This window comes from Capra hircus, chromosome 16 (assembly GCF_001704415.2).
Source record: "Capra hircus breed San Clemente chromosome 16, ASM170441v1, whole genome shotgun sequence".
NCBI lineage: Eukaryota > Metazoa > Chordata > Mammalia > Artiodactyla > Bovidae > Capra > Capra hircus.
The window spans coordinates 64,168,184-64,195,699 of record NC_030823.1 but is presented as its reverse complement, the minus strand read 5'-3'; the positions used below and the strand labels follow the sequence as shown (position 1 = coordinate 64,195,699).

Sequence of the window (27,516 nt, the reverse complement as noted above, 5' to 3'; positions counted from 1 at the left end):
ACTGTGGATGTTAGTTTTGATCACCCGGCCAGGGTAGTGGTTGTCAGTTTTCTCCAGAGTAATGTTACCTTTCTTCCTCCATATCCACAATATATTCTCTCTAAAGAAGTCACTATGAGCAGCCCACACTTAAGAAGTAGGAAGTTATGCTCTGCCTCCTGAAGGGCAGAGTAATACTTAAATGATTTGGAATTATTCTGCATATGAGATTTATCAACTCTTCTCCATTTATTTATTCAATTACTTATATATGTTAGTATGAACTCATGGATCTTTATTTTTATAATTTGTATACAGTAAATGTGTTGCAGACAACTCCAGATTAACAGCACAATCTAAAACTACGTGATTAATTTTGTTGCTTAAATTGTTTCAGCTTTGGCCACTGGGAACTCTTTCAGTTGGCTCCTGTGTCCCTTTGACACACCCACCATCGTGTGTATATATTGTCAGCACTTCCCAATTTGGGTACTACAAAATGCTCCAGGATCATCTTACGTATCGCCCAGCCCTATAATCAACCATTTGTTCAAAAAGTCTTGGTTCCTTTTTCTGGAGAATGAATGGTGCTAGAAGTAAGATCAGGGTACTGGCTATGCGTGTTGCATCTGGAGTGTCACTGTCTCTGTCCCCTCAGCTGAGACAGCAAGAAAATTGTGTGTGTGTGTGTGTGTACACATGCATATCTATACCTCCACACACATACATATCAATAATGCATGTATATACACATATGTATACAAATACATGCATGTCCATACATTGTGTGTGTATGTTTTTAAGTGAGTATACACATACCCTGCCAACAAAGGTCCATCTAGTCAAGACTATGGTTATTCCAGTGGTCATGTATGGATGTGAGAGTTGGACTGTGAAGAAAGCTGAGCGCCAAAGAATTGATGCTTTTGAACTGTGGTGTTGGAGAAGACTCTTGAGAGTCCCTTGGACTGCAAGGAGGTCCAACCAGTCCATTCTAAAAGAGATCAGCCCTGGGTGTTCTTTGGAAGGAATGATGCTAAAGCTGAAACTCCAGTACTTTGGCCACCTCATGTGAAGAGCTGACACATTGGATAAGACTCTGATGCTGGGAGGGATTGGGGGCAGGAGGAAAAGGGGATGAACGAGGATGAGATGGCTGGATGGTATCACTGACTCGATGGATGTAAGTCTGAGTGAACTCTGGGAGTTGGTGATGAACAGGGAGGCCTGGCGTGCTGTGATTCATGGGGTTGCAAAGAGTCGGACACAACTGAGCAACTGAACTGAACTGAACTGAACTGAACACATATCTTGGAGGAGGGCATGGCAACCCACTCCAGTGTTCTTGCCTAGAGAATTCCATGGACAGAGAAACTTGGCAGGCTACAGTCCATAGGGTTGCAAAGAGTTGGATAAGACTGAAGCAAAGTAGCATTCATGCATACACATATCTATCAATATTTCTACACGCATCAATCTAAATCTATATTTGGCTAAACATTAATTCACACTGATGTCTCCAGCTCTAATCCAGGGCCACTGGATGCTTCTAGCTACCTCCCTTCTAGCAACCTCTCACTCCAGTAGTGAGAAACCTGTCTCCACCACTCAGCATCCATGGATTCTCTAATAACAGTGTATGCAGAATTGTTAATTCTTTGCTCCACTGTACTATGCTTACGTAAAGTTTCTTTTACTTTTAGTCCTACAGTCTCCATCCATCCATTCCAAAGTTACTTAGGCCAGCCTATTCCTTCCCCCTTCAGTGAGGTTATTTTATATACTTATGATACTGTTAGATTCTTTTGTCAATCTATATTCCATCTTGGGATCCCCTGACCACTTAAAAAAAGTTTTTTTTAATTTGCAAACATTAAAGTTCACTTTTCTGGTTGTAAAGTTCTATGAGTTTTAATAAATGCATAGTGTCATGTATCTATTACCATTACATTATCATACAGCATAGTTTCACTCCCCTTAAATTCCCTTGTGTTTCACCTACCCATCCCTCCTTTTCCCTCAAACCCATGGAAACCACTGATTCAATGCTTTAGCCTTTTTCAGATGTCATATAGATAGAATGATATCATATGTATTGTACCCTTTTGACTATATTCTTTCACTGAGCAACATACACTTAAGATTCATGTATGTTTTTCATGGCTTAGTAGCTCATTTCTTTTTCTCACTAAATAATACCTTATTGTGTAGATGTACTATGGGTTGTTCACTCACCACTGAAGGGCATCTTACATGCTTCCAGTTTTTTGGTGATTCTGAACAAAGCTACTATCAACACTCACATGAAGATTTTTGTGGGATTATAGTTTTTCAAATATCCTAGAAGCATGGGTGTTGGACATATGGCAAGACTATGTATAGCTTTGTAAGAAATTCAGGTCCATTTTCGTTCAGAAGAAGACTATACTTCTATGTATGCAGCATAAAACAAACAGTTGTGATAGGATTTATGACCAATTTTATTTATGTTTTTATTCATTTTAATATTTTTTCCAAGATGTTTTGAGGTAATTCAAGCAAGCAGTACATTTCTAATCAGGGAAAAATTCATTTAAAAAGTACAATTAGGTAAGAGAGTAACAGGAGGGAACCAAATGCAATGGCTCCATGTTGTTTCATCTTGTTTCACTAGACCCCCACTCCTGGCCAGCGGGGATGCTCTGATGTGACGTACATACTGTGAGTGTGAAGGTACCACACGGACTGTAAGGCATTTCACCGTAATGAGATTCCCTATTCTTTGCCTACAGCTGGTGTTTCCTGTCTTTCATTTCAGGCTCTACGTAACTCAGACTCAGGAGAAGGAAAGGAACCCTGGTCAGCATTTGGGAGATTCAGATTCCCATCACTGTGCCTGCACTCCACTTCTAATAAGGAACCTTCTGTCTTGTTCCTATTTTTTTTAAATTTTTTAAAATTGAAATGTAGTTGATTTATAATGTTTTGTTAGTTTTAGGTATATGGGAAAGTTATTCAGATATATTAATATATATGTGTACAGTCAGTCCCATTGACTGTAGCCTACCAGGCTCCTCTGTCCATGGCATTTTCCAGACAAGAGTACTAGAGTGGGTTGCCATTTCCTTCTCCAGGGGATCTTCCCAACCTGGGGATCGAACCCAGGTCTCCCGTATTGCGGGCAGACGCTTTACCCTCTGAGCCACCAGGGAAGCCCACACATACACATATTTATACGTTTTTAGATACTTTTCCCTTATAGTTGTTATGAGATACTGAATATAGTTCTCTGTGCTATACAGTAGGTCCTGTTGCTTATCTATTTTATGTATAGCAGTGTGTATATTTTAATCCCAAATCCTAATCTTTCCCTCCCCAACTTTCCCCTTTAGTAACTGTAGGTTTGCTTTCTGTCCGTGAGTCTGCGTTTCCGTTTTGTAAATAAGTTCATGTTTATCAAGTTTTTAGATTCCATAGATAGGCGATGTCGAGTGATATTTGACTCTCTTCTACCTTGTTTCTGAGACCAACCTTTAAGCCTCATCTTCTAGTTTTAGTCACCAGATTCCTGTCTTGTTTCTGGGTGCAGTGCCCTCAGCTGTACAAATCCATAACGTATTAAAAAAAGCAAAAGGTTTGCCTCCAATCAAGCATGCCCTCAAATGATCTAGTTATGAGCAGAAGTTTGTCAGTAAATAAAAATACGCAGTATAACATCACACTCTGACATGAACAAAAAAATGAAGCCAGCTCATTAAGTTTTAGAAAATATATCTGTCATTATCAGTTATTTTAATTTTCAAAGAAGGAGGAAATCTGGCATCTATTATACAGAGTAAATAAATTAGACACATTGTGAACATGAAGCAGGGGGTAACAATAGCATCGTCATGTATCTATTATAATGTTGACAGGCTGAACAACGCATTCTCTCCTTGCCAAAGAAGATGCATGAGTTTGTTATTCCTGGTTGTTTATTTCTATCTTTTCTGAACGACAGGTATAGGTGAGTCCTATATCTCTGTTAATATTAAGCATTAATTACAAAGTCTATCAGAAGAGACACTACTCAAAGCCCAGACTCCTGGAAACATTATCACAGTTTCTTTTGATACTCTCACCTCTAGGGCATATATTATTAACTTTGGGTGAAGCTACCTCACTGAGTTTGCCAACTGAGGAGTGAAACTTATATGCTTTGGTTTTATTTTTAGCATCACAGGGGAGATAAGAAAGAAACGCAAACAACCTGCAGAAAAGACATGCCTGTGTTATTGTTCTACATACTGTCATTGGTGTGAGCTGTAGGGGGTCCTCTCACTTGTCACTCATTTCCTCCTACTCCACTATTGTATCTGGACCCTTTGAGTAAAAAATGCCCATTCTAAAACAGTGAGACAAATAAATCCAATGTCGAAGATGACCATGTGGATTAAACAGAATCAGGGTTTGAAGAGGGCATCTTTCCATTCTGTATTTAAAAATCATGGTATGGTTCTTGGAAAAGAGGCCAAAATTTTAAATAGAAAAGTACAGTTTGTTGTACTTCCCAAAGTTAAACAAGGAAGGTTTTAAAGGATAAATCAGAAGCTATGCTTTACTGGGCAGAGAAGGTCAAGACAACACTTTGCATCCAAGGAAGGCATATTTAAAAACGATCACATTTTGCAACAATGCTGGGAAAAGGGAAGTTATTATCAACACCCTCAATCTTCAAATCAGGTGAGCAGAGGTCTGTTCTATTTATTCTGTAGCTGCAAACTGGCTAAAGAATCTGGCTGTCTGTAAACCAGAAATTAATGTGCTGGTTTATTTAAAAAACAGCTAACACACATTAACTACCCAATAAACACTTCACAATGTGCTCCATCAGTCTCCTGATCCACTCACTATTCATGTCACGTCCCTGTGCTTGGCTCATACGATTCCTTCTGCTCGAAACCCCTTTCCCCTCCTCATATATCAGTGTAAACTGCTTTCATTCAAGACCCTGCTGCAATGCCAGCTCTCTGTGAATCTCCTCAGATCTCCCCACCAGGGTCCACTGTTCCACTCCCATTTTCCCAAAAGACTTCATTAGGGCCTCTATTAGAGACTTGGTGTATGTGTCTGTCGCCCCTTAAGCTTTCCGAGTTATATCAGTATCTCATTAATTCTTTTTTCCATCAGCGCCCAGATAATATCTAGCTGACAGTAAGAACTGAGTACATCGAAATAGGAGTTTATCCAAGAGATATGCTGTAAAAAACTAAAAATAGAGTTAACGTAAGATCCTATAATCCCACTCCTGGGCATATACCTGGACAAAGCTATAATTCAAAAAGATACATGCACGCCAATGTTTATAGCAGCACTATTCACAATAGCCAAGGCATGGAAGCAACCTCAATGTCCAATGACAGATGAAGGGATAAAGATGTAGCACATACATACAGCGGAATATTACTGAGCCATAAAAAGAATGAAATGATGCCATTTGCAGCACCATGGATGGACCCAGAGAAAATAATAGTAAGCAAAGAAAACCAGAGAAATATAAATATATGATATCACTTGATATTATAGAAATTATAAAAAATTATATAAAAATTATTTTTAAAATGACACAAATGAACTTATTTACAGAACAAAAATAGACTTACAGGCATAGAAAACAATTTGTATGGGTTGCCAAAGGAAAGAGAGAGTGAGGAATAAATCTGAAGTCTGGGATTAATGTATACACACTATTTATAAAGAAGATAAACAATAAGGGCCTACTGTACAGTACTGGGAGATATATTTAATCTTATAATAACTTATAACGCAAAAAAGTCTGAAAAAAATATATGTCTGTACAACTGAACTAACACAACATTGTAAATGAACTATATTTCAATTTAAAAACTGGTTATAAAAAAAGTGCTATGTTGTACCAAACCCCTAACACCATTTTTACCTGCCTATGGTTAGGTCAGTGTATTAATATGGAAAAGAAGAAAAGCTATTTGAAAGAGGGTTTCAGTCATGTTCTGCTATGCTTAGCTGTTGGAATGACAATAGTAGCTGCTCCAGAAACCACCTTCAGTTCATGGGTTTCTATATCTCTTGGGTACAGGTATCCCTTGCTTTTTCAAAGTTTGCTTTATACCACTTTGCCTTTATAAAAGAACTTCATTAGTACCTGTTTTGGATGCTGAAAGAAATCCGAAGAGGATTTTTGTTATTAGGGGAAAAGGCGAAAATAGGAAAAGAACATTCAGCATTCGTTTTGCTCAAGTTTTGCTAGAAAGGCAGTGGGTCCCCCACACAGCGAGAGTGGCACCACCAAGCTCCTTTCCTGGGAACTACGCTCAGCATCTCAGCATGAAGCTGCTGTAGTTTTGAACCATGTCTGTGAACATCTGTGCTGTATCTCAATTTATTGTGTGCCTCCATTAGCAAGATGTGTCCTAAGGTAACTGCTTTTTCCCTTTACACCATTTCAGCTTACAGGCTTCATAGCAGCACTACTTTCAGATAGCAGGGGGAAATTGTACACTTTAATACTGTCCTTTCTCTATGAGAGAACAAAGTGTACTATGATGACATAGGGCTGCCCCGGTGGCTCAGAGGGTAAAAAATCCACCTGCAATGCAGGAGACCCAGGTTCAGTTCCTGGGTAGGGAAGATCCCCTGAAGAAGGGAATGGTTGCTGCTGCTGCTGCTGCTGCTGCTGCTAAGTCGCTTCAGTCATGTCCGATTCTGCGTGACCCCATAGACCGGCAGCCCACCAGGCTCTGCCATCCCTGGGATTCTCCAGGCAAGAATGCTGGAGTGGGTTGCCATTTCCTACCACTCCAGTATTCTTGCCTGGAGGATTCCTTGGACAGAGGAGCCTAGTGGGCTACAGTCCATGGGGTCACAAGGAGTCAGACACAACTGAGCAACTAACACACACACACACACACACACACACACACACACGATAATATGTCTTTCTTCAAGGGGAATAGGTATTAACTCTTACTTGGAACCAGAAGGATGCTGTTTGTTAACTTGTTTCCACCTGAAGTAGCAACTAATCTCAGAAACAAATCCAGGTGTCCTTTTAAGCAGGGACATCGATAATCACTATAATTTCTGTTGGACTTTATGTTTACAAAGCACTTTGTGGGCCTTCCTTTGTTCTCATAATATTCTGTTCCTTAATCAGGAACTTTGCTTCTGTTCAACACTTCAATCTTAGAAGGTCAATTTAACAAATCCCTCATCCCTTCTACTCCCATTCTACTATAAAGTAAATTAACCACAGTGCCAGGAGAATCTTTAGGACCCTTAATGTGCCTGGCTCAAGTAACACAAAAATACTAGTTGGACAAAGGACGATTTCTAAGATCAGCGAAGAGACAGCATTCTTCTTTCCCATTCCCTCTGTGTCACAACACACGAAAGAGAATGGAGTCCCCAGAACTGAAGTTCATGTGAGAGGTTATTCCCTTCAGAAACGTCTGAGGTCTTGATGCTGTCTCTTGTTATCTGGAGGAACATGAGGCTGGTGTCAATGTCATAGGCATGAGAGAACAGGAAGTGAGAATGAGACCACTCACTGAGCTAGAAGCTGGGAATCTTTGGGGATGAGTCTTGTGCTAAAGCGACACTTATGAGGCTGCTTGAGGGCGAGGTCTCTCTTGTCTAAGTCAGATGTTCTCAGGACCACCCCCTATCCTCACTCTGGTTTGGGAACCAGGATTCCTTCAAGTCCAATGCCCCACCTTCACAACCCATTCCAGCCCCAGCCTGAGCTCAAATCCAATAGGCACCTTGAAGGAAGGAGGGGAAAGGGGGGGGGTGGTAGGGGAAGAGAGGTGCTTTGTAAAGCTTGACTCTATGTCTATAATACTAGCTTGACTCTTGTCAGTTTATTTTGCCTTATTCTCCAGAGTGCTAGGAATGTTTAAATGACTTGGGAGATTGGTTCAATTCAAAGTCATGGTCTTTTGCATTATTTGGTTTCCAAAAATAATTACTTGACCTTCCATTTGAGACAAGCACTCAAAAGATAAACAATTATTCCTAAGATCACCAGGAACAACCTTTAAACAGAAAAGTCAGTTTGCTATTATATTAGCTGTTCTACAGAGTCATGGGATAAGTAAATGTCGTACTTGTTAAAAAGATGACTTTAAATCAACACTTTGAGGGTTCCCAATTATGAGTGTCTAGATGAGAGGTATATATTTTATTGTGCTTCTCAGGTGGCTCAGTGGTAAAGAACTTGCCTGCCAGTGCAGGAGATGCAAGAGATGCAGGTTCAATCCCTGGGTCAGGAAGATCCCCTGGAGGAGGAAATGGCAACCCACTCCAGTACTCTTGCCTGGAAAATCCCATGGACAGAGAAGCATGGCAGGCTACCATCCATGAGGTCATAAAACAGTCAGAGACTACTTATTGAGGCAAAGTTTACAATGTACATTCACATGCTTTTTGTTCCTCACAGGCGTAGAGTGACGGTGGTCTTGAGCCCTTAGTTTTCTTGTCGACCTATAGGTGCTGAAGAATCTGCAGACTGCTCTGGTTTGCCTCAGGCTGTCAATCAGTCCAATGCTTTGGAGAACAGCAGTCTCCTCCAGGGGACTGCTCCAACCATGGCATATTCTGTGGGTCAGGGCCACTTCCCAATTCTCACCAGCCGAATGCCAGTGCTCCAAAGAAAGCTCTGGTTGGTTTCTGGAACATTTCCTCTTATCAAAGATGTCTCCTAACCTCTGGGCCTTCATTCCTGCCACCGGATGTCCTGACATTTACTGGAAATGTAATGCACTGGAGACAGGTATAGAAGCTCTAACAACTCAATAGGCAAGAAGAGGGCACACCTAAAACTTGATTCCATTCTCCTTTTCCACTAAAGCCTATTAGAATGCTCTATTTTTTATCTTGCTACTTGATTGTACTCAGGAATTGGTGCCTTAGAAAAGCATGTTTCAACTCAGTCTTTAATTCTATGGATAAGACTGAGATAAAAATTTACCCACCCATGACCTGTGTCACTTGATAGAAAAGAATGTTCTTATTTATACAAAGATATCTGGAAATAGTGAGTCTAAAACTATTATACATATAAATCTAGGAAATACATACCAAGACTCCAAACCCCTAACCTTCCCCAATAAACCCCGAAAAACCAGACCCAGGGATTAAAACCCCGAAAAGAAGAGCAAGGAGAGAGAAGAAACCCTTCCTCAAAGATCAATGCAAAGATATAGGGGGGAAAATACAATGGGAAAGACTAGAGATCTTTTCAAGATAATTAGAGATACCAAGGGAACATTTCATGCAGAGATGGGCATGATAAAGGACAGGAATGGTATGGACCTAACAGAAGCAGAAGATATTAAGAAGAGATGGCAACAACACACAGGAGAGTTATATAAAACAGATCTTCATGATCCAGATAATCATGATGGTGTGATCACTCACCTAGAGCCAGACATCCTGGAATGTGAAGTCAAGTGGGCCTTACTTAGGAAGCATCACTACGAACAAAGCTAGTGGCGGCAATGGAATTCTAGTTGAGCTATTTCAAATCCTAAAAGATGATGCTGTGAAAGTGCTACACTCAATATGCCAACAGATTTGGAAAACTCAGCAGCGGCCACAGGACTGGAAAAGGTCAGTTTTCATTCCAATCCCAAAGAATGTTCAAACTACTGCACAATTGCACTCACCTCACACGCTAGTAAAGTAATGCTCAAAATTCTCCAAGCCAGGTTTCAACAGTATGTGAACTGTGAACTCCAGATGTTCAAGCTGGATTTAGAAAAGGCAGAGGAACCAGAGATCAAATTGCCAATATCCGTTGGATCACTGAAAAAGCAATAAAGTTCCAGAAAAACATCTACTGCTTTACTGACTATGCCAAAGCCTTTGACTGTGTGGATCACAACAAACTGTGGAAAATTCTTAAAGAGATGGGAATACCAGACCACCTGACCTGCCTCCTGAGAAATCTGTATGCAGGTCAAGAAGCAACAGTTAGAACTGGACATGGAACAATGGACTGGTTCCAAATTGGAAAGAAGCACATCAAGGCTGTATATTGTCACCCTGCTTACTTAACTTACATGCAAAATGCTGGATTGGATGCAGCACAAGCTGGAATCAAGATTGCCAGGAGAAATATCAATAACCTCAGATATGCAGATGACACCACCCGTATGGCAGAAAGCGAAGAGGAACTAAAAAGCCTCTTGATGAAAGTGAAAGTGAAGTTGTTCAGTCGTATCCGACTCTTCGCAACCCCATGGAGTGTAGCCTACCAGGCTTCTCCGTCCATGGGATTCTCCAGGCAAGAATACTGGAGTGGGTTACCATTTCCTTCTCCAGGGGATCTTCCCGACCCAGGGATCAAACCTGGGTCTCCCACATTGGAGGCAGACGCTTTAACCTCTGAGCCACCAGGGAAGGAGAGTGAAAAGGTTGGCTTAAAACTCAATATTCAGAAAACTAAGATCATGGCATCTGGTCCCATCACTTCAGGGCAAATAAATGGGTAAACAATGGAAACAGTGACAGACTTTATTATGGGGGGCTCCAAAATCACTGCAGATGGTGATTGCAGCCATGAAATTAAAAGACGGTTGCTCCTTGGAAGAAAAGTTATGACCAATTCAGACAGCATATTAAAAAGCAGAGGCATTACTTTGCCAACAAAGGACCGCCTAGTGAAAGCTATGGTTTTTCCATTATGGATGTGAGAGTTGGGACTATAAAGAAAGCTGAGCACCGAAGAACTGATGCTTGATTGCAAGGAGATCCAACCAGTCCATCCTAAAGGAAATCAGTTCTGAATATTCATTGGAAGGACTGATGCTGAAGCTGAAACTCCAATACTTTGGCAACCTGATGTGAAGAACTGACTCATTTGAAAAGACCATGATGCTGGGGAAGCTTGAAGGCAGGAGGAGAAGGGGACGATATGGATGAGATGGTTGGATGGCATCAGTGATGGACATGAGTTTGAGCAAGCTCCGGGAATTGGTGATGGACAGGGAAGCCTGGCATGCTGTAGTTCACGGGGTCACAAAGAATTGGATATGACTGAGTGACTGAACTCAATTGAAGGGAGAACAGCTCAAGAATGACAAATGTTAATCAAGGAAAATATGAGCATGTTTTAGTATACAGTGAGAGAGAAATCCTCAAAACTAAAACTAGAATGTTTTTTATTTGTCTTTAGAGATGCAAGTGGACTGAATACTGTCAGGACTGGCATAATTTACTCTTAAATTATTTATATGCAAAACTATTAACCTACATAAAAGGAAGCTGGATAGTCCTTGAGTTTCCTTGAGCTCTTTGAGCTTGTCTGTTATTAATCAGATATCAGGGAATGGTAAAAAACAGGATATTTAAGATAGTGAGAAAATGATGTAATCCTACTTACATTACAGATTCCAAATATCCAAACTGTTACTGAAGTTTTCTTATTATTATCCCCCTCAAAATAAATTTCAAATCACACAAATAATATATTTTCTTTTATAAGCTGAAGCTCCAATACTTTGGATGTGAAAAGCCAACTTATTAGAAAAGACCCTGATGCTGAGCAAGACTGAAGGCAGGAGGAGAAGGGGACAATAGAGGATGAGATAGTTGGACGGCATCACCAACTCAATGTACATGAGTTTGAGCAAGCTCTGGGAGACGGTGAAGGATAGGGAAGCTTGGTGTGCTGCAGTCCTTGGGGTCAAAGAGTCAGACATGATTGAGTGACTGAACAACAACAACAATTTTCTTTTAAAAATTAAAATATTAAATAGAAAGATAAAAATCCCCTTTTCCAACATGCCCAATCCTTTCTCATTCTTCCCACCCAATCCAACTCCACTGCTGACAACAGCCAACAGTGGTGTTTTCTATGCCAGAAACTGTGCTAAGAGATTACTGGAATATCTTACTTAAATTTTCACAACTTCCTGCTAAAGTGGGTTCAGTTTTTATCCCTGTTTTATAGAGGAGGATACTGAGCCTGGCCATACTTATATCCCCTATTAACTCAGAGGCCCACTAATAGTAGTTAGGGACATATCCATGTAGGTTTTTCTATGGATCCCTATACATTTATGAGCACTTAGAGAAAATGTAGAGTGTAGCTATTGTACTTCACTTAAAAATAAAAACTGAACAGTACCATATTATACATACCCAATTTACCATTTGTATTTCTCCCTGACAGTTCATAAGTTCTAACTCATTCTTTTAAATTGCTGTCTAATGTACTACAGCTTTGGGCTTCCCAGGTGACACAGTGGTGAAGAATCTGCCTTTTAATACAGGAGATGCAAAAGATGCAGGTTTGGGTTGGGAGGATCCCCTGGAGAAGGAAATGGCAACTCATTCCAGTATTCTTGCCCGGGAAATCTCATGGACAGAAGAGCCTGGTGGGCTACAGTCCATGGGATCACAAAGAGTAGGACATGACTAAGCATGCGTGAAGACGTACTACACCTGTAGTATTCTTCTAGGGATAGTATGAAAGTTATTTTCAATTTTTCACTAATAAAAATGATGCGGTAAAAGTCTTGTGCAAGCTTTCTTATTCACAAGGGCAGCTGCTTGGGTGGCTATCAAGATATGGAAGCGCTGAGTGACGCTGAGCGCATGTTTAAGTTTGAATAGGTACTGCTAACTTGTCCTCTAAGATGTTTACCACTAGTATGTGAATAAATACTTTCCTACAGCCACGCCAAAATCTGATATTATCAATCTCAAAGTTTTTCCAAGCTAAGGAATAATGTTTTAGTACGCATTCCCCTCATTACAATACAAATTGTATTAGGCTACACCATCTGGGCTGGCAATTCAATGATAAAGTGAGCTAAAGTAGGGCAATAAAAAAAAAAAAGTATATATACAGTAAGCATGCTCTTTGCTTTAAAATACACAGTTGTGCATTTCCCTCCCAACTTCTGATATAGGAACAAAGTTTCTCAAGTAAGGGATCACTGTCAGGGGCCATACATATACTTTCTGCATTAGCCATACCCTTAGAATGTACATCGAAGACTCCATGGTTTGGTATCTTAAGTGAAGCGAAATGTAAAAGCCTTGTGAAATACTCTGAGTGCAGAATTTAATTTAATTTAGCCACAGGTTTTTAGTAATGTACCTTCATCAAGATTTTCTAAAGCATTTAATTTTTTAAAAAAAATTTTAGAGCTCTAATAGAGCTCTAATTTTTATAAAAAGAGCTCTCTTTCCACACTTGTGTTTCATTGGTTTACACATTACTTAACTGAATTACATAATTACAATGACATTCAACCAGTATGAACAGGTTTGGAAAGCATCACATTGGCTCTTATTGAACTCAGAGAGCAAAAGCACAGAGGTGTCCTAGAGAGTACCCCAGCAGCCATCCAGTGAGCCCACTCTGGATTGAAGTCAGCATTTCTCAGAGTCTTCTAATGCAGCAAGTGGGTAAGGGAGTAAGCAGTCTCCCCACTAGCGAGGTGGAACATCTTTTCATATGTTATTGCCTAATATCCACTACTGTGAACCATCCATTCATTTCATTCACCTATTTTTCTAGTGGATTAACTTTTTCTTAATTATTTACAAGTGTTCTTTAGAAATCTCTGTACTAGTCCTTTGTCTTTTATGTCATAAATATTTTCTCCCAGACTATTGCTAACCTATTAACTACTTTTTTCTTGTAGTTAGACTGTCATACAAAGTACTTAATTTTGATCTAATGAAATGAACTATTTTTCCTTCTCCATAGCTTTTACTTTCTATGTTTTAAGAAAGCCCCCTATTCTAAACATATTCACCTAGGTTCTCTTCTAATACTTCAATAATTTCATAACTCCCAGATTCCAGATGAGGAACTTGAAGTTCAGAAGACTCAGATATTTGACCAAAATTCTAAAGCTAGAAATAACCTAAGATCCAATTGATATATGTTTATATATAATCTCCAAAGCCAATGTTACTACTTTATACCACCTTCCTGAAGAAGGAATTAAAATCTGAGAGAACTAAAGTGAAATACATGGGTGCTCAACAATGGTGAAAATTGCATGAATGCACATCTTTGTACTGATTACATAAGTTACTGATAAACAAATGATTCATCATCAGCTGCAGAAAACTTGCATGATCTCTGCCATCCATAGAAAATGTGGTCAAAGTGCCCGAGTGACCTGGAAATCTAAATACTATTGAGCAACTACTAGGTACATATATTCATATTCTTATTCATATATCCCTCCATCCATTGAAGCAAACAAAAATATACTGAATACCTAACATGTCCCTGGCGACAAATTCCACACACTCATAGGTGTGGACTTTGCTAGACTCCTTTGCATGGATATTCTGAAAGTTCCTAAATCTTTGCTAGCTCAAAACCAACCTCTACATTTGCAAGGTACCTTGAGTTGTGGTCACTGAGGTCACATGTCTTCTATCTGCTACCAGAAAGTGAGATCCTTAGGATGAGATTTACATCATGTGCCTCTGAAGCCCCCAAAGCACAGAGCTTATAAGACCCTGGGAGCACTACAGGTGCTCTGTGACTGCCGTTATTACAGTGTCATATGTGTGGAGGCTTCCCTTCCTGTCTTGTGAACCATATCTGATCTTTCAAGGGTGAGCAAGAGTGAGTAATGAATAATGAAAGAATGAACACTTTGTATTTTTATCAAACACAGTCTTCCTAGTAATTTTATCATTTCCTTGAGGTCACCAGTTATTCTCATCACCACTGGTCATCTTTCCAGATTTTACAGTCTTGTTATTATCATTATCTCCGGATTTTTCTGCCTTCTTTTAATGCTGGCAATGAGCTGTCAAATTCTGTTGCTTCTATTACAAACTTGTTAAATCTTTTCTATTCTCCCTGTCACCACCTTGGGTCAGGCACATTATCTCTTGCAAAAACTATTATGAATGATCTCCCACACTGATCCATATTATATCTGCTGAAGTCACATAACTTTCCAGAATCATAATCTCAGGTGGCCAATCTCTTCTTTCAAACCTTCAAAGGCTCCCATGAATCCACTGAATTATTCTGGATCTCTTAACTGGACATCAAAGCTTTATGTATGACCCCATCTACATTTTGACTCTAATTCACCACTGCTCATCGAGAAGGAAATGGCAACCCACTCCAGTGTTCTTGCCTGGAGAATCCCAAGGACGGGGGAGCCTGGTGGGCTGCCGTCTATGGGGTCGCACAGAGTTGGACACGACTGAAGCGACTTAGCAATAGCAGCATCTACTGATGCCTTCTCCTGCCTCTTCCCACTCCACAGTCAAATAGGACGTTGTGCTTTTTATTAAATACATCTTGTATTTTCCATCTCTGTTACTTCTACCTGGGCACTCTTCCTCATTCTATCCTTTGAGGCCCATTTTTAAAGGCCAGCTCTTTCATGAAGTAGGTCCTGATACCACACAGACAAAGACAGCTGCCTCCTTGGATATCAGCAGGTCTTTGTGTTGCCTTTTTTGAGTCAGTCTTGTTTTATTTATCTAACCCTGCTTTATTTATACTGATTTGGTACTTACCTGTGTATTGCAGTACAAAGTCCTCATGGTGAGGGTCAGTGGTTTCCTTATTTTTGTGATTGTTTGAAGAGTTTGGTACAGAGCCTGGTACACAGAGGCACTCGATAACCTACTGGTCGACCTGAACTTTCCTCTCAACTTTATTGTAATCTCCTTAAGAACAATGACCTTAAGGGCACAGTGTCTCTCAATACATGTAAGGGGCCTTGTGCATAACAGGTGTTCAAAACTTAATTCATTTAAGTAATTTCATAGTTCCAGAGCAAGAGATTTCAAAAACACACATAACACTGGCATTAGCCTAAAATATTCAATTAATCACCTCTCACCTGTCCCAGACACTGCACTCAAAATTTTATAACAGTCATCTTGTGTAATCCTGCCAAGAACACCGTGAAGCACTGTCTTTTCCCTCAATGGATGCACAGAGATTTACAGAGGTGAAGTGACTGGATTCTGCAACGACTCAGTGGCAGAGCTGAAATTTGAACCAAAGCAATTTCTGCTTCCAGAGCCCACGGTTGTCACCATCATGCCATATGCCTTGGTTATATTTGCCAACTCCCCTTAGTTTCACCAATTTGGGTAAACAAAAAATCTTTAAAAAAAATACTTCAAGCTACATCTTAAAATCATTTTTGAAACATGAGAACATCTTGACTCTCAGATTATTTTAATGGGTGTGAAAATAAAGAATTGCTAAGTCTTTCCTATCCACTTTCCAATGTAAGCTTCAAATTTAGGAGACTATTTGTTTTCTCAAATGATATGCATGGTTAGTACTTAGTTATGCATCTCCCAACATGGAGGTGATAAGGGTAACATACCTCCAGATAACTGAAAATCATTTAATTTTGTGAAGCAATCTAGAAATCTCAGAACCAGAAACAACTGTTTAGTTCCCCATTTCCTTCTAAATCTTTAGATACTTGAAAACTCTTATTAGTCTGGACTCTGATTGAAGGGCAGAGTGAAAAAGTGTGGGGTTGGCATAGATAATCCGTGAATAAATAAGGCCAGAGATTTCTCTTTGTCTGAAACTCCCCATTCAGTCTGCATGGAAAAGCACTAGCATCAACTTTGGCCACAGTGCTGAAAAAGAATACTAGCCTCAAGGAGTCTACAGATTATGAAACTGGGAGAAAACGGAAAAAAGTTGTATTGGCCCTAACAACACTGAGGAAGGACTCACAAGCTGTAAGATAAAAGTCATTACTTTCTTTAGGATTTCAGAGATACAAACATGGAAATTAGACAGTTACATCTAAGAAACAGTTACTGGCTAACTAGTCACCAGTGTGTCTTTAGCATTCAATGGAAATACTGTTACGATGAGATTTATAACTTAAGACGAAATTATATCAAGCAAGGACAAACTCTGATTTTCAGTAAAACAGAGTGGAAAAAATGACCACTGATGTTTCAGCTACTCAAATATTCTATGTATCTATTCAAAGCACAACAATTTCTATATAAAAAGCCTGATAATATTAATTTCACTGTTCAGTCATAGCTACCTTTTTCTGGATTTAAGTTCAGTTCAATTCAGTCGCTCAGTCGTGTCCAACTCTGCGACCCCATGAACCGCAGCACGCCAGGCCTCCCTGTCCATCACCAAATGCCAAAGTCTACCCAAACCCATGTCCATTGAGTCAGTGATGCCATCCAACCGTCTCATCCTCTATCATCCCCTTCTCCTCCTGCCCTCAATCTTTCCCAGCATCAGGGTCTTTTCAAATGAGTCAACCCTTTGCATCAAGTGGCCAAAATACTGGAGTTTCAGCTTCAACATCAGTCTTTCCAATGAACACCCAGGACTAATTTAAGTGTTGATGTTAAAACCTAAGGTATGATGAACCTCTGTGACTTAAAGGATACCTTAAAATCCAAATCCCGTTTATGAAGTAAAATTCTATCAAAGTATTTTGGCTCCCTTAAAATGATCTAAAATATTCAGTTGTTGATACTTGAGTACTGCAAGTCATAGGTTATATATTCAGAAAAGAACAGAGGAAAAAGAATGAGCCTGTTATGTTCATTAGAGTATCATGGAAAATGACAGCCTTAAATACTCCTGAGCACTGGTTAACATTCTGCCAACTCCTTCTGCTGTAGCAGAAATCATAAAAACAAAGCATAACACGGAAAAAGGAGTTTAAGTCAAGTGAAAATATTTATGACATTGCAAGCTTCTTAAAAATGTATTCACTGAAACATGAAAAAATAGCAGTAATTAATCCCAAAATAAAAGAGAAAAACAGTGTTGCTCCAACACAACTGAATAAATGCATATTCTTAACAATCTGTAATGTCTTAAATCAGCTAATATGATAATTTACTAAATGTTCTTTCAGATATGAAATATTAAGGTGGAATATGTTTATTGATTTGTTTTAGAGGAAGAGGTTTCTAACTATCTGTTTCAGATCATTAGAATTCTCACATTAACTCAAAACACATAATACCTTAACACTGTGAATGTGAAGTACTATTTGATAAAGACTTACCTTCTAAGTACCTTATTTTCCTTTGAAAAGCAACTTCCTTAAAATACTACATATCAACAATAATAAAACTTAGCCATTCACTCTGATCTGCATTGAGTTAAAGGATGCAAAGAAAGAAAAGAAAAAAGGTCCTCCCCCCATAAAACTCAATCCTATGTCATGATTTTTCCTTTAAATTTAATCATTTTGAAACATTAAAAAATCTGCTGTTTCTCCTGGAGCATCCTCTATCAAGATTAAAGAAGGGTTTGTTTGAAAACAAACAGGATACAGGAGTAAATGGTGCAGCCTCCAAGCAAGCTATAAATAGCAATGGCATTTTCAAGAAATCTTGCGCTGGAGTGTTATGTTGCAGTTTAAACATGCAGTGCAGATTTTATTATAAAGGTGTCACCAAAATTCATTGTTATACAAGAAATGCAGTTCTTACCAAGTTTTCTTGGTTCCTGGCTGCTATTTTCTGCTCCTCTTCTGCCCCATTTTTCATGTATTTGACCTCTTCCACCGGTTTGATCCTATACTCATCTGAGTGCCAAAAAAGAGAAGACATTCTATAACTTTTTTCACAATGGTAGAAAGTGTCAGTAAGAAAAGCCAAACAACACAATTTGTTAGAGCCTTTTCCCCTGTGGCCTTTATATATGGTTCATTTGAAACAATCTGGAAGATGCTTAACTAGCCTCTCTTTATGAAGTGCTCTCCTCTGTCCACTGGGAAAAATTCAGCATCATGAAGGCCGCTAACAAAAGTGGCACTGCCTGGTTCTTTTACAGAGAGCAGATGGTGTCACTGGAAACGGAGGTTGTTCCATCTCCAAACAATATTTGGAATTTATACGTAATAGGGCGTATCACGTAATGATCTACGGAGATTTTCCTCCATGAGAATATTAGTTCAAAATACCTGTGGCAGCAGTGTTATACAGCACATTCACACCTAAATTTTTCTCTTTGGAAAAAACAAAGTAAAAGCAACGAGCTTGACTGATCAACAAATAGATGTAAACAATTGGAAATTGAAATTTTCCTATTGATGATTCACATAGTAAATGTGCAACAATCTGCAACAATTTCATATGATATATACAGATGTTTTCTTAACCTCTCTGTAAAGTCACACATGAGAGGAGCTTGGCTCTAATTGGTAGGTGTATCAGTCAAGGCTGGAGAGTAGAGTGGGCCATGGACAGGACCTGGACTTTGCAACAGCCAGAGAAAGACAGTACAACAAATTCCAACACCGAAACACAGCATAGGTCAAACTTGGGAAAACTTGCAATTAAAGTTCTTTTCCAGGAGAGAGGTTTGGAGACGACAATGCTGACATTTTCACCAGATTTCTGTCACCAGGAACTGACTTGGGTACACTAAGGTCAAGAACAGGCGTGACTTTGAGTCATCTTTAGTATGTGGGGAGAAAAATCACAGACATTATGGAACTAGAAAATTTCATCAACCAATAAAATGATGATTGCCTAGCAAAGGGCATGGAATAATGTACAGAACAGGCTACCTAACAGACAGATATCTATCACTAGGAAGTTGCAATATAGTTTCTTATTGTCTGCAATTAATTTGCTACAACGTCTATATTCTTACATAATTTCTTATTATTTATAATACCATTTCCAAAATAGTTTCAGGCTTCCTCATACTATCCCTCAATATGCTACACCCCAAAGATGTTTGTTATGGTAATATTTCTTTAGTAATTATACTGTTCCAATGTTTCTCAAAATTATCATCCTTATGAAATTAATGTATTTGCACATTTCTGAATCAAGACTCCCTATTCAGAGGCCAATTGTTTTTTCCTTTTGACAATTCAAGGTAGTTATTGATCCTGCTTCTTTCTAAAGAAATTAGAAAGAGTGGTACAAGTTTACAGTAATGAGTCCTTTAGGAATACCACATCCTGAATGTATTAACAAGTTAATCAGTGGGTTCTGATCCACAATTACAATGTGTAAGAATTTCACATTTCAATTTGGTATGCAGAAGAGAAAAAAATAAAAGTAAATCAATAAAATTGGTGCATTTAATTAGGAATTATTTACTCAGAAGTAGGAAAAGCTCTTGCTAATTGAAAAGAAAAGACACTGACTAATTATGCCTCCAGTACAATCATATAGAGATAAAAATAAAGGGGAAAAAATAGCTAAAGAGGGACTCCCTAACTTCAGTTTGGAACATTAATATTTATAAATGATAGTTCACTGGGATAATTACTAACATTTAACTTAACTAAATTATGATGTTAATGACTTACGGTGAGTCTCTGATTACTTAAATTACACATACACATATTTATTTTTTTAAAACACAATTCCAGCAGACTCTATGATTTTGTCTAGAGGACACACAACCTCATGTGATAAGATGGGGAAAGCACGTTTTAGGTCCTAAGCAGAACCTTCTGAAAGATGGCCCTTCGCTTGCAGCATAGTAAAAGGTCTCTCCTAGAGGGGACCTACCCTGGCCTTGTCAGCTGTCCCTTCCCATATCAAGCAACAGCTCATAGCAGACACTCTCTAAAGGGGAATGATATTCAAACTTCATTCTCTTTTTATCCATCCAGGAAACAAAACTTAATTGAAAGTAGTAGAAAAACTATTAATATTTTTGTAATACTTCTCTTCGATGAAGAAAAGCTGCTGGCTACATGACTTTCAAGGCAAAATTATCCCACATACAGACTTTCTATAACATCACCAGTTTAGAAAGAGGATAGGTTTTAGTGTGTCATTAACAAACATGGCTGGCTAGCCAATGCCAATTTCATGGAACACGCTTTGATTGGATAAAAAAGAAAGAAAAAAAAAAAAAACAAACAGCCATGTCTGCAAAGCCAGACCTATCATTATTACTTATACAACACACTGCACAAAATCCATCACAGTGTGAAACAAAAAAAGCCAGCAAGGCCCTTAGATAAACCACAGCCTGTACAAAGCCAAGACTTAAAAACGGGCTGTCAAATCTCTCAAAGGCTCATGCTGGGGATGAAGATGCCCATCTGGAAATAGACAACTTGTCAACCAACGTGTCACACATTTCCATGGCAATGCCGCCTTCATGAATGACACTCTGGGTGGATGAGCAGAACATTTCAGGCTGTGGCCGTGACATGACCACCACAGAAATCCATTTTTCCTTTTATTTAGGGCACAGGGGAAATCGTGGGGGGTTTTATGCCCCCTTCATCAGATCCCACACTGGAGGGAATTAGCAGAGCCACTGTTAACAGCCAGAGTCCTGGTGATAGAACAATGTGCCAACTTGATTAAGAGGAGTGAACAGCAGACCGTCCTCCTCCGGCTCCCTCACACCTGTTCAAGATGTTTCTTTTCTTCTTGTTGATCTTGTCAAGTGGTTTATTAAAATGCACGTCAGAAACAGTAGGCTGACACCCCATTTCAAACCTGCTCCCCCTTTTCTCTGTGAAAATAGTTGCAGGCTGTGCCAGTCAAAATATATCTGGGGTAGAAGCACTGCTGTGGTGATAGGATCTTATTCCTCAGACCACACCAGAGAGGGGCAGCTCCATCAGACTAAAGACAACTGTTTCCCACCAAATCTTTGGACCTCACTTTTGACATAAAATGCAAGGAGATCAAATCAATGAATCCTCAAGGAAATCAACCCTGAATATTCACTGGAAGGACTGATGCTGAAGCTGAAGCTCCAGTATTTTGGCCACCTAATGCAAAGAGTCGACTCACTGGAAAAGACCCTAATGCTGGGGAAGACTGAAGGCAGGGGAAGGGGACGAGATGGTTGGATGGCATCATCAACTCAGTGAACATGAATTGAGCAAATTCTGGGAAACAGCGAAGGATGGGGAAGCCTGGTGTGCTGCAGTCCATGGGGTCACAAAGAGTCGGACACAACTTAGCAACTGAACAACAACAAATATGCGTATAGAATCAAGTTTTTAGAGCTGGAAGGGAATAAAATGGTTTGACTTGGCTTTAGATGGTATGGAATCATCACCACTTTCTAGATCCTATCAATTCTTCCATTGTTAATAACTCACCGGCCCATACCTGGTTCTCTCAAGCTTTGCAGACAAAGATCTGCTACAAGGTTACATTTATAATCAAGGGAACTGACTTTAACATGAGACAATTAGATGGAGGTGAGTGCTGGAGTGAGTTTATAATGCCAAAATTATTAAGCAGTTAACATTTCTCATAAAAGTACATATTACGTAAGGAAGGAGAAAGGCAAGAGTTCTAGAAATGCTGCTCTTTGAGGTAAGAAAGGCTCTTACAGTTGTTTCCTAGAATGGTGAAATTTGCATCTACTTTCACACCTTACTCCGTCTTCTCATCAATGACAGATGTACCAAAATAAACCGTAATCTTTTCCAGGGCTGTTTCAATTTCAAAAACTCTGTGCTAAAGTCTTCATATCAAAATCTAACATCTGTCTGGGCATCTTCACTGAATGCTCTGGATTGCTTCTTCATTCAGAATTTGCCTGAAGATTCTCTAGTACACTAATTATTATTATATGCTCAGGAAAACACGAGGACTTAGGAAAAGAGGTAAAAGAAGTATTTACAAAAATAAACAAACCAATTAAAAGACTAAACTATTCTGCTTCTTAATATAAACTCACTCCCCCTAGGCTTCTCCCACTGAGCATCCTGTCTACCAAACTAACTAAATTCAAGTCCCCAAATCCTGGCACAACTTCTGATTCTTCCCTAAGATCTTTTTCAAAAAACTTAAAAAAAAATTTATTGGAGTATAATTGCTTTGCAATGTTGTGTTAGTTTCTGCTGTACAATGAAGTGAATCAGCTATATTTATACATATATCCTCTCCTCCTTGAGCCTCCTTCCCACTCCCACCCCATCCCCCTCATTCTATCCATCTAGGTCATCACAGAGTATGGAGTTAAGCTCAGTCTGCTATTCAGCAGACTATTTTACACATGGTAGCTTGGAGAAGGAAATGGCAACCCACTCCAGTATTCGTGCCTGGAAAATCCCATGGACAGAGGAGCCTGGCAGGCTACAGTTCGTGGGACTGCAAAGAGCTGGACACAACTGAGCAACTGAGCACCACCACCACCAGTGTGTATATATACACACATATACATTCTTTCAAGAGATGGGTACTCATGGCAGCTAAAAGCTTAGCCTCAATAGCTATTAATAGAATGACTGGCCATATGATCTTGGGCAACTTCCTCAGTGCTTTCTGTGCTTTGGCTGTTTCATTTGTAAAATGGGAATATTTACAGTACTTAATCTCACACATGGAGCCACATGAATTGATACATGAATACACTTAAAACTTTATTTTTGGGGGCTCCAAAATCACTGCAGATGGTGACTGCAGCCATGAAATTAAAAGACGCTTACTCCTTGGAAGAAAAGTTATGACCAACCTAGATAGCATATTGAAAAGCAGAGACATTACTTTGCCAACTAAGGTCCGTCTAGTCAAGGCTATGGTTTTTCCTGTGGGCATGTATGGATGCGAGAGTTGGACTGTGAAGAAGGCTGAGTGCCCAAGAATTGATGCGTTTGAACTGTGGTGTTGGAGAAGACTCTTGAGAGTCCCTTGGACTGCAAGGGGATCCAACCAGTCCATTCTGAAGGAGATCAGCCCTGGGATTTCTTTGGAAGGAATGATGCTAAATCTGAAACTCCAGTACTTTGGCCACCTCATGTGAAGAGTTGACTCATTGGAAAAGAGTTTGATGCTGGGAGGGATTGGGGGCAGGAGGAGAAGGGGATGACAGAGGATGAGATGGCTGGATGGCATCACTGACTCAATGGACGTGAACCTGAGTAAACTCCGGGAGTTGGTGATGGACAGGGAGGCCTGGCATGCTGCGATTCATGGGGTCGCAAAGAGTCAGACACGACTGAGCAACTGAACTGAACTGAACACTTAAAACAGTGCCTTGCCCATAACAAATGCTCAAAAAATACTGGCTGCTGCTTTAGAAAAACTCAGCTGGTTCTGCAGGGAATACTATATCTAATGAACAAAATCCATTAAAAGTGGCAACCCACTCCAGTATCCTTGCCTGGAGAAGCCCATGGACAGAGGAGTCTGGTGTGTTACAGTCACAAAGAGTCGGACACAACCGAAGCAACTTAGCACACAGCACATAAAAACAACAAGCATCATGTAAACATCAGTAATTAATCAAAATGGTGACTTAACTATGTTGACAAATAAGAGAGGAAGTGATAAGGGGGTTTAATTGTCCATGATAAGCCTTCAGTATTTTTTTTAACTATGTACATATAGTGCTTTAATTAAAATATAACATGATTTTCAAAGAACAATAACTTTTATGATAGGAAAAAGAAGAGTGATCATTATTTGAGTGAGACTGGGGTTACAATGAAATAATGCTCCTCTATCTTCCTGTATATCCTAACTCAGTTATTGCCACTAGCACAGCTCCTTGTCTCAGCCTTCCTCAAGGGCACAAGAGTGAACGGGTGAGCTTCCAATTCAGAACAGGCAGGATGATTGTTTTAAAAAAAGAAGGACAAAGGTTGCTTAAAAAAAAAACAAAAAAGCCACTTTGGAAAGAAAACCCTTTTCTGGAAGGACAAGAAGGCAGAACTCTATGGCACTATAAAATAAAGACGGATGGCAAGCCTGGTCAATTACACCGGGAAATGCGGCCTCCTACTTTGGAGGACTCCAGCCAACAGCTGGTCATGCCTCCATTTGCTTATTCATTCCACACTCACCTAACATCTGCTGTGTCTAAGCCACGGTCTTTCTCAGGGGCTCAGTGGATGCTGTCTGGGTGGACGAGGTATCTGTTTTTATACTCAAAGTGTCTGGCACACTGGTGTTTAATAAAACTTTTTTTTTCTTTAAGAGATAAAACCTAAAGACCTGACTTCAGTTCACAGATGAATAAATTTACCCCAATTAGTGCTTCAGTTTTGTTTGTCTGAGGTGTCCCTTTTTCCCCTTGCTGGATTCTCCAATGAAGAAAAAAGATATCTAATAAAAAAAAAAATTAAAAGAAAAACCAATGCCATTCTTTACACTTTTGCAAACAAGTGCAATGGGTGTGAAACTGCTATTTCACCTTGACCTTTTCGCTGTGATATCCTCAGTGTGGAAGTCTTGGCTGACTTATATGTAGGTTTTTGAGCTAAAACTTGTATTATTCCCCTATCTAGAATTTCTTTCCTAGTCTCTCAGTTGATTCAAAGACTATTTGAGTCCAAGTTTCATTATCTTTATGAAATCTTCAATCTCTTTGGACTACAAGTATCTCTTCTGCCTCCAAATTTTCTTACTTTTCACTTTTAAAATTTGCCCCAAACACCCTTAGTGTTATTTCCGTCACATGTGAAGTGATTTCAACTAAATGTAAACTTCTCCAAGTGAAGAGATGATTTCATTTCCAGGCTACTGCATGGAAAACCCAGTTAATTTCATGTAGCTGAACCATTCAATATAGGCACCAGCAACCTCAGTAGTAGGGTGGTCATGTGATCCAAGAAGGTGAAGAAGGAGAAAGGAAACACTTTCTTCTCTTTTCTTTGATGTAAAGCTTGACTTGAACCAAAGCTTTAAATGGGCAGTTTGTCTCTGATGTCAAAGAACCTCCTCTTCTGAACCCAACTTGCATTTCCATGTAAACCTCTCCCCAAGCCTCCCCATTCTGCAGTTTTCTCAGCCCTACTGCCTCTACCCACTTCTCCTGTAGCATTACACTAAGGCATGTATTAAAGCCTATTTTTCAAACTTACACCTTAACCTTTGTTTTTTTTTTGGTGCCCCAATAAAGATGATTTGTGTTAAATCAGGAATCACTAATTGGTGTACTTCTAAGACATTCAACATAAAGGAAAAAATTTGAGGCTTGATGTGTGTTCTGGCCGGGAGTTGGGTAAGGGGCCATAGTTTCTTAGGGTAGGAAAGTCACTGCTGGCAATCCAGTCTCATCCATCCTTTATCTTTTTTGGAGCTGCTGAGCTTTTGAATCTGTGGGTTGCTGCTGTTGATCATATTTGGGAATTTTTCAGCTAATATTCTCCATGCCTCCCTTCCTGTCTTTACACAGCTTGTAAATGGGGAGCTGCCGACTTCAGAACCCACTCTTCACTGTTATATCTTTGGGATATGCTTTGGAACTTATCTCACCTCTCCCATCATCCTAATCTCCGAGATACAGCTTTGCGGTTCTTAGTCTTGTAACAACAGGTCAGTGCCTAATAGCTGTTGGATTGAAGAGAATTTTGTCACAGAAGCATTGAAGGCTTTGATGCCCACAGCATATCTAACCCTGATTCACTTCTAAACTCTCCTCACCTGGAAAGCTCTTATTCAGGACAGTCTGAAAACTTACTCTGGGCTGGCTCTGAGCTGAGCAATGCCAGACGGTGTTGAAGGGAGGGAACGGAAGAGGCTTGGAAAGAGTGCCCGAGAGAAACCACCGTCCTGGGAGAAGGCTTGTGCTCTGTGAAACTTTCCTACCTGGAGCATATTCCTCAGGTTAGACTGACCCTAGACTGACCACATAACTAGGCTGACCATATTCCACTTGGCTGCAGACCACCAGGATGGACTAAATCTGGAAAATCTTATACACAAAGCAGAGACTCAACTGAAGGACCTCACAGACCACTAGCAATTCTGAGTCAGGCAGTCCCTTCACAATCATTACTATATCCTCACTTGCAGAAAACGATTTTGCCCTTTCCAGTGTAATAGTTATCATTAAGCAATTTCTAGGATAATTATGAAGTGCCCATTCTAAACGTTTTGAACATTTCTAAAATAAGGTTTTGGTGCATTTAATACTAAATGCTCTTGGTTCTTTTCAAAATGTGACTCAAATCAACCTAATAAAGGAAAACTAACTTCAAAATAAGATTGTTTGATACATTAAGTGCTCATGGTCTAAGAATATAAGCTGTTAAAAAATTACAAAAGGGAAATTATGCTTTCAGACTTCATATTTATGGAAGATTAAACCCTGGCCACTGGGTTTCCACTAGGGGAATTAGGCAGATTGTATACATTTGTACCCCATGGACCGTAGCCTTCTAGGCTCCTTTGTCCATGGGATTCTCCAGGCAAGAATACTGGAGTGGGTTGCCATTCCCTTCTCCAGGGGATCTTCCTGACCCAGGATTAAACCTGGGTCTCCTGAATTGCAGGCAGATTCTTTACCAATTGAGCTACAAGGTAAGCTACATATATTTGTTCACATCCCCCTTTATGATACCTCATAATTGAACATTAATGTCACTCAGAGAGGAAGTTTTACATGCCTACTTTATTCTTACTCACTAGTGAAACCTAATGCTGGGGCATATTTGAAAACCAGAGATAGACAAAAGATATAGTCTTGCTTCAAAACTCATTTCAGCACACCCTCACTAATAAAGGGTGCTCTCCTTTTTAAAAAATATGCAATCAACTGAGGGGTGCAAACAGTATCTAGTTTTCATTTTAGTTTGATGTTTCAAAATTTATTAGTGATACCGAATACTTTTCCCCTGTTTGGAT

At 39.6% G+C, this 27,516-nt stretch overlaps 1 protein-coding gene across 2 annotated transcripts in view; it reads right to left on the bottom strand.

The window, feature by feature from the left end:
• C16H1orf21 (chromosome 16 C1orf21 homolog) overlaps positions 1 to 27,516 on the bottom strand; it is a 245,160-nt gene that overhangs the window by 95,498 nt on the left and 122,146 nt on the right. For both annotated transcript variants that reach the window (XM_018060710.1, XM_018060709.1), the window contains exon 3: positions 18,433 to 18,527. In XM_018060710.1, coding sequence (XP_017916199.1) covers positions 18,433 to 18,527 — 95 coding nt within the window. The remainder of the gene's footprint in view (positions 1 to 18,432; positions 18,528 to 27,516) is intronic.